The 7,633-nt window shown below is 55.2% G+C and overlaps 1 protein-coding gene across 3 annotated transcripts; it reads right to left on the bottom strand.

Annotated features, from left to right (window-relative positions):
- Window positions 1–1,722: 1,722 nt before the first annotated feature.
- On the bottom strand, window positions 1,723–4,421 carry LOC104985965 (cystatin-9). 3 transcript variants are annotated; one of them, XM_010836354.1, is made up of 4 exons: window positions 4,080–4,389; window positions 2,688–2,813; window positions 2,420–2,474; window positions 1,747–1,996 (listed from the first exon to the last, which is right to left on the bottom strand). In XM_010836354.1, the coding sequence occupies exons 1-3, from the start codon at window positions 4,323–4,325 to the stop codon at window positions 2,448–2,450; spliced, it is 399 nt and encodes a 132-aa protein (XP_010834656.1). In that variant the 5' UTR covers window positions 4,326–4,389; the 3' UTR covers window positions 1,747–1,996; window positions 2,420–2,447. The 3 variants fall into 3 exon arrangements, with proteins under 3 accessions (XP_010834655.1, XP_010834656.1, XP_010834654.1); XM_010836353.1 differs by lacking the exon at window positions 2,420–2,474 and having other exon boundaries at window positions 1,723–1,996; window positions 4,080–4,421; XM_010836352.1 differs by lacking the exon at window positions 1,747–1,996 and having other exon boundaries at window positions 2,392–2,813; window positions 4,080–4,399.
- Between the last annotated feature and the right edge of the window lie 3,212 nt (window positions 4,422–7,633).

Below are 7,633 nucleotides of genomic sequence, written 5' to 3'. Positions count from 1 at the left end.
AAATCCTGATGCTGGGAAAGATTGAAGGCAGGAGGAGAAGGGGACAACAGAGGATGAGATGGTTGGATGGCATCACTGACTCGATGGACATGAATTTGAGTTTGCTCCCGGAGTTGGTAATGGACAGGGAAACCTGGCGTGCTGCAGTCCGTGGGGTGGCAAAGAGTCAGTAGATAGGATTGAACTTAACTGAGCTGTGACCGCGAGGCCCCTAGAGGGCGCCATCCCCCAGGACACAGCTCAGCTCCTGAGCACATGGGCTTCACGCTCTCTGCTTCCCCTTCACCCCTCCCCCTCCTCTGGTGACAGCCCCTGGACAAAGGGGACAGTGACAGAGGGGACAGTGAGGGCCCGCTGAGTGTCGTGGCCACCCCACCTGGGACACCTCTGAGGGAGGGTGTGTCTGTCAGCCGGCCAGGCCTCAGGCTGAGAACCCAGGAGCTGAGGGGTCATGTCAAGGGAGACTCAGGGATTCTGAGGGAAGCTCCTGGGTCCAGGACCTGCAAACCCTGCTCCTACCCGACCCCGGCACCCGTCCAGGGGCCTGGGAGCCCATGTTCCAGAACTCGAGGGCACTGGGGGCCACGGGGATGGGGGCACATCTACACCTGAAAGACCCCAGCCCTCTGCTGCTTTCTCGGTGGGGACACCCTTCACCCCTAGGTGGGCCGCCTCTGTCACCCACAGAGCTGACTGCAGGCCACTCATCCTCTTAGGTTCCGTCCCTCCTTGTCTCTCCAACCCTCACCAACTGCTGCGTCCCGGGACCTCCTTCCACTCACACTCCTTGCAACTGTGCCCTTGATTCAGTATCCAAGTCTGGGGCACTCCATAAGTCTCTGATCCCCCTGAGATGCCGAGGGGGGGCGTGTGGCTGGGCTTCCTCCACGGTTTGTCCTTCCAACCCACCCTGCCTGGGTCTCGCTCTCTCTCCTGGACAGGAGGCAATGTTATCAGCACGGGATGGAGGAGGCAGGGTCAGACCAAAGGGGCGGACCAGGGGAGGAGTATATCCTGGAGCAGATAGACTGGGCCCACGCCCAGGGAGGCCAGGTGGGAGCCGGAGACGGGAAGGATGAAGCCTTGGTGCCTGGGGGCAGCAGCCATGATGGGCCGACAGCGGAGGTGCAGGTGGGCTCAGCCCTGGACCCTGCTCCTGCTTTTCCCCTGACAGACATGCCTGCTCAGTCCTGTTCTGGGAGACCAGTTGCTGGCTCCACAGCACCAGCAGCCATTCTCAGCTCCAAGTGTCCCAGGGGCCCTGGGTTTAGAGGAAATGCACCTGCTGCTCCAAAGGTCCAGAGACCCTGAGCAGCTGCATATTTTTAAGAGGCTCCAGGAGACACTGCTGCTTGTGGTGGGTGGGCCCATCTGAGTGGAGGCTGGAGCCCCTCCTGCATTCCCCCATCCCATAGCTTCCCAGATCAGTGGATGTGTGTGAGCAAGCCCCTGGGCATGTGCTGAGGGGCCCAAGACCCTGTGTGGTCCCCCCTGCACTGAGGGTTGCCTGTCCAGCCACGCCAATGTCCCTCTAAGGATCACGCTCATCCCATGAGGCCGGGACACAGCTCAGATGCACCTGTGCTCCTAGGTTGTGCCACCGGCAGCTGGCTCACATGTCTGAGGGGTAGACACGCATCCCCCGGGCTCAGCCAGTTGCCCTGCTGGGAGGACGGCCCCAACTACCCAGCCCCCACCCTCTGGAACCAGGCTGCACAAGGCTGCTTGCAATGCTGACATTTAATGACCAGTTCTATGGGGTGACATGGACAGGGAGGCGTGTCCGTATGGCCTGGGTGTGACACCCAGACAGGTGCTCATCCAGAGAACAGAACCAGAGCCACTTGGACACTGAAGGGACATGACAGGGTGGCAGGGGTGCCCCCAAGGCTGAGGTGCGGTCTCACTCAGCGGAGCCTTCCAAGCAGGTGTCGTTCAGGAGTTGGAACTCTGTCTTCCAGGGTTCAGTGTCGACAGTGAAGAAGCAGGTGATGGTCTGTGGGAACAAGCACAGGGACAGAGTAGAGGGGAAGGGACTTGGGACGCTGGTGTCTCCAGCTCTAAAGCTGGCATCCAGCAAACACTACCTTCTTGGGTAGGCAGGTCACTCTGCCCTGCCAGGCCTGTGATCTCCAGAGACTCCTCCCCCTGACACCAGGATGTCCCATATGACCCATGCCCCCAGTGTCCCAGCAGGGCCTCTGACCTGTCTGTCTTATCCAGGGGCGGGGCTCACCCCCTTGTCACCTGGATCAGGAGCAGCAGGGTAGGGCCTGGGAGGGAGGGCATGGGGACTCAGCCTCCATCTGTCCAGCTCTGGGCAGGAGGACCACTCGGCCACGGACATGCTGCCCCTCCCTCACACTCTCCCTAAGGCGGGGCAGGGCGGTGGGTGACAACCAGGAAGGGGACATCTCACCTTCCACCCAGGGGCCTGGACCACATGGTCAAGAACAGTCTAACCCTAGGGGGACCTGGGATGCACAGCAGAAATGGGACCAGTGAGTAGACAGGCCAGGGGCGTACAAGTCACCAGTGACCCCTGGGCTGGCCTGCCTGGCTGGCCTCCATCCTGCAGACGACCCCTCGGTGGACTTTGCAAAGGCGTCGTCATCACTCCCCACACCGCCTGCCCTGATGCAGTGTCCACGGCCCTGTAACCTGAGGGTGGCTGGTGTGTGTCTTACATTGTTCACGTCTGGAGTTGCTTGAAAAGGACAGTTGTCGATGTCTTCGTCAAATTTCCCACACCTGGTTCGGGCGAACTGCAGCTCCATGGAGAACACCAGGCCTTTTTCTTCTTTCTGTTCAGACTGTGAAGTGAATGCTTTCTCTTCCCATATGCACATATCCACACACACAGGCACACACACTCCTGCACACACAGGCACACACACATCCATACTCACACATCCACACACAGACACATACATATCCATACACACAGACACACACACCCACACATACATACACACACTCACACACATCCACATCCACACACAGACACACATCCACACACTCACACAGATATACACATGCACATACACACACACACATACACGCACATATCAACACACACAGACGCAAGGACATAAGCACACAGGCACATTCACAGGGCTGGGACAATGACTTCAAGAAGCACCCTCCCTCTCACAAAGTGCACTGTCTTCTTCTCCACTGCCTGGACTTCAGGCCTCGTAGCGCCCCCCTACTCTAGCCCTGCCTTTATTCCCAACACCCAGAGTCAGTCTTGCACTCCAGGCCAGAGACTGCAGGCAGAGACCCAGTAAGGGCAGGAGAGCCAGGTGGGACCCACTCCTGTCCCTGGAGGGAAGCTGGAGCCGTGTGGAGAGCACTCTGCCTTCCTTCTGTCACTCAATCCAGAGGTGCAGAGAGGGTGTCGCCCCAGCATGTCTCCTCTCCCCCAGGCACTCACGCAAAGCACAGGTACACATCCACACATGGCCACACACAGGACCGCAGAATGCTCTCAGCCTTTCTGTCTGCAGTGCGTGTGAAAATCGCACCCCTGGTCATGTTCTGCAGATTCCATTGCCATGAGAACATTTTAGGATTCAGAACATGGTCTGGGAAGAGTGTAAATCCTGCTTGATCCACGGAGGAGAAGAAGCCCGGAGCACATGGGGTCAGAGGAGAGGCCCTGAACACCCAGAGGCTCCTCAGGATGCGGGGCCTCCAGCGGCTTTCCCTGCTCTCTCTCTCTGTTTTCCCTAAAGGAGCCTAGTTTAATGTGATTTCCATTAAGTCGATTCTAAATCTCTAATCCAGGGTTTTCTGTCTGGCTCTTTTTTTTTAAATAAATAGTTTTATCCCCTCATAGTTTATATTTTGCTTATTCTTCATAAAACAAGGTGAAAAATGACAAAACTGAAAACACATCTCCCAGAGTTTAAAAAATTCCCATTATTTTTTTTTAATAAAAACTGAAACTAACCCAATAGGCTGTATTTCCCTCTGTTTTATGGTTGTCAAATGATGATCGAGATCCCTTGCTGACACCACCTCCTGACCCTAGTAACAGCTGGTGAGGCCAGCAGTGGGGAAAATATGGTACCTACCAACTCCAGCCACGACCGCAGTACACGCACCACTTTGTAGGCATTCATGTCCTGGCTCCTCAGGTTGTACACGTGTAAGGCATACTCCACGACGGCAGGAAGGTAAAGCTCCAAGATATTTGTGTTTTCACTATTCTTGTCCCCTTTGCGACGCCAGCCATGAGTCACCAGGAGCCGGGGACCTAAGAGAAGCAGGAGCAGAGTCCAGGGCTGAGCCCACCTGCACCTCCGCTGTCGGCCCATCATGGCTGCTGCCCCCAGGCACCAAGGCTTCACCCTTCCCGTCTCCGACTCCCACCCCGCCTCCCTGGGCGTGGGTCCAGTCTATCTGCTCCAGGACATACTCCTCCCATGGTCCGCCCCTCTGGTCTGACACCCTGTCTCTTCCCTCTCGTGACTCTGCCTCCTCCATCCCGAGCTGATAACATTGCCTCCTGTCCAGGAGAGAGAGCGAGACCCAGGCAGGGTGGGTTGGGAAGGACCAACCGTGGAGGAAGCCCAGCCACACGCCCCCCCTCGGCATCTCAGGGGGATCAGAGGCTTATGGGGTACCCCAGACTTGGATGCCGAATCAAGGGCACAGTTGCAAGGAGTGTGAGTGGAAGGAGGTCCCGGGACGCAGCAGTTGGTGAGGGTTGGAGAGACAAGGAGGGACGGAACCTAAGAGGATGAGTGGCCCGGAGTCAGCTCTGTGGGTGACAGAGGCGGCCCACCTAGGGGTGAAGGGTGTCCCCACCGAGAAAGCAGCAGAGGGCTGGGGTCTTTCAGGTGTAGATGTGCCCCCATCCCCGTGGCCCCCAGTGCCCTCGAGTTCTGGAACATGGGCTCCCAGGCCCCTGGACGGGTGCCGGGGTCAGGTGGGAGCAGGGTTTGCAGGTCCTGGACCCAGGAGCTTCCCTCAGAATCCCTGAGTCTCCCTTGACATGACCCCTCAGCTCCTGGGTTCTCAGCCTGAGGCCTGGCCGGCTGACAGACACACCCTCCCTCAGAGGTGTCCCAGGTGGGGTGGCCATGACACTCAGCGGGCCCTTGCTGTCCCCTTTGTCCAGGGGCTGTCACCAGAGGAGGGGGAGGGGTGAAGGGGAAGCAGAGAGCGTGAAGCCCATGTGCTCAGGAGCTGAGCTGTGTCCTGGGGGATGGTGCCCTCTGGGGGCCTCGTGGCCACAGCTCAGGGACACACAACTCCCTGTGAGCAGCGAGGGGCCATTTCAGAGAAGAGAACCTCACTGCCTCCAGCCGGGGCACAGAGCAGCCCTGGGACCACGACACAGCACACTCTTTCCAGACAAGACTTCAGGCCTGTGTCTCTGCAACAGACATATAGGCTCCGTCCACAGCTACTTGAGAACTTCAGAGGGGCCCAGCACTCATGGAGGCCTGTGGACGCCCTGGACCCTGGGCCTTGTCCATCCCCGGGATCCTTACCCTGCAGGTCTGGGCAGGCCCAGAGAAGGTGCATCTTAGCCGGCTCCCAGGGGATGGTGCCGACCTGACTGGGTAGCCCAGTTCAGAGTCCCCCGGGAGTGGTCGGGGCAGAGTCACATTGAGCAGTCAGGCACTTATGTGGGCTGGGGGCTGCGGGCTTGAGACTGGTTTCTGGGGGCATCACTGATCAGGGAGGGGTCAAACTACCATGCCTGGGGACAGAGAAAAAAGTGGGTTTCCAGAAGCTCGGCCTCCGCGAGTAGGTGGTGCCTGTGTGGGGAGAGGTGGGGCTTTGATCCTGCCAGCCTTTCCCCTTCCTGCCCCTGGCACAGACAGTCTCAGAGCTGGTGTCTTCCTAAAACTCAAAACTCATTCTCATATTTAGTCAATGCCTAAGAATTGAAAATTTTCTAATTACAGCTATTACAAGGAATCTTAGGGTGAAAATTTTTCTATACATTTTTTATTGAATTATAGTTGATTTAATATTAGTGGTGGGACAGGACTGAGCAACTAACATGCACACAGAGGTGTATATACATTGTTGCTATTGTTGTTGTTCAGTCACTAAGTCATGTCCAACTCTTTGCAACCCCATGGAGTGCAACCAGCCAGGCTTACCTGTCCTTCATATTTGTTCAAACTCATGTCCAGTGAGGTGGTGATACCATCCAATCATTTTATCCTTTGTTGCCCCCTTCTCGTCCTGCCTTCAATCTTCCCCAGCATCAGGGTCTTTTCCAATGAGTTGGCTCTTCGCATCAGGTGGCCAAAGTATTGGAGCTTCAGCTTCAGCATCAGTCCTTCCAATGAATATTCAGGGTTGATTTCCTTTAGGATTGGCTGGTTTGATCTCCTTACTGTCCAAGGGACTCTCAAGATTCTTCTCCAAAACCACAGTTCGAAAGCATCAGTTCTTTGGTGCTCAGCCTTCTTTATGATCCAACTCTCACATCTGTACACGACTACTGAAAAAAACCATAGCTTTGTCCATATGGAACATTTGTCAGCAAAGCAATATCTCTGCTTTTTAGTATGCTGTCTGGATTTGTCAAAGCTCTCCTTCCAAGAAGCAGGCATCTTTTAGTTTCACGGATGTGGTCATTGTCTGCAATGATTTTGGAGCCCACGAAAATAAAATCGGACACTGTTTCCACTTTTTACCCATCTATTTGCCAGAAAGTGATGGGACTAGATGCCATGATCTCAGTTTTTTGAATGTTGAATTTTAAGCCAGCTTTTTCACTCTCCTCTTTCACCCTCATCAAGAGTACTCCACTCAAAGTTATTACAAGAAAACAAATGTATTTCCCTGTGTTATGCAATGCATCTTTGTTGCTTGTCTATTGTATACTGTGTACTTCGTCTGTCTTAATCCCTTACCTCCAATTTGCCCCTCCTCCTTCTTCTCTGTACTGGTAACCACTAGTTTCTTCCTGTATCAATGAATCTGCTTCTGTTTTTCATACAGATTTGTTTGAATTAATATTGGGGGTTCCGCATGTAGGCTGACACAGAGCATGTTTCTTTCTCTCTCACTTATGTCTCTCAGCGTAATATTCTCTATATCCATTGACATTGCTGCATTAGAAGAACGGGGCCCTTTTTTATGGCTGAGAAGTATTCCATGTGTATTCATACCACATTATCTTTATCCTTTGGAGCATTAGAGCTGGTGATGGATGAGGTCTCTTTTGCCCATCCCAAGGCTCAGTTGCTATGGCGGCCACAGCACTCCATCCTGTCATGAGCTGGACCAGTGCCGTGGACTTTCTTCAAGGTGCCGTTTGACTAGTGATGGAAGTGGGAAATTGGTCCACAGGAAGGTGCTTCTATGGATTTCTACACTTAGTGGGGACAAGTCTGTGTGCGTGTCCTAACGTGAGCAGGAACCTGGCTTGGTTACCCCCATGGTTCTGAGGTCCAGAAGGGACAGTGGCAGCAGCTCCCGCATGTGGGGAGCCCACTCTGTGTGGGGCTGCTGGGGGTGCCAGTCTTGTCCCCAGGGAGTGAGGGGAGGGCATTGGGGTGACCCAGGTGGACAGGCTGGAGGAGGAGGGATCCGTCCTTCACTTTCATCCAGGGCTCCTGGCAACCCCCTGCCCGAGTCTTGTGCCCCACCCTCTCTT

The sequence above is a fragment of the Bison bison genome, unplaced genomic scaffold (assembly GCF_000754665.1).
Source record: "Bison bison bison isolate TAMUID 2011002044 unplaced genomic scaffold, Bison_UMD1.0 scf7180017864063, whole genome shotgun sequence".
NCBI classification, from domain to species: domain Eukaryota; kingdom Metazoa; phylum Chordata; class Mammalia; order Artiodactyla; family Bovidae; genus Bison; species Bison bison.
This window is presented reverse-complemented; position numbering and strand designations above follow the sequence as displayed.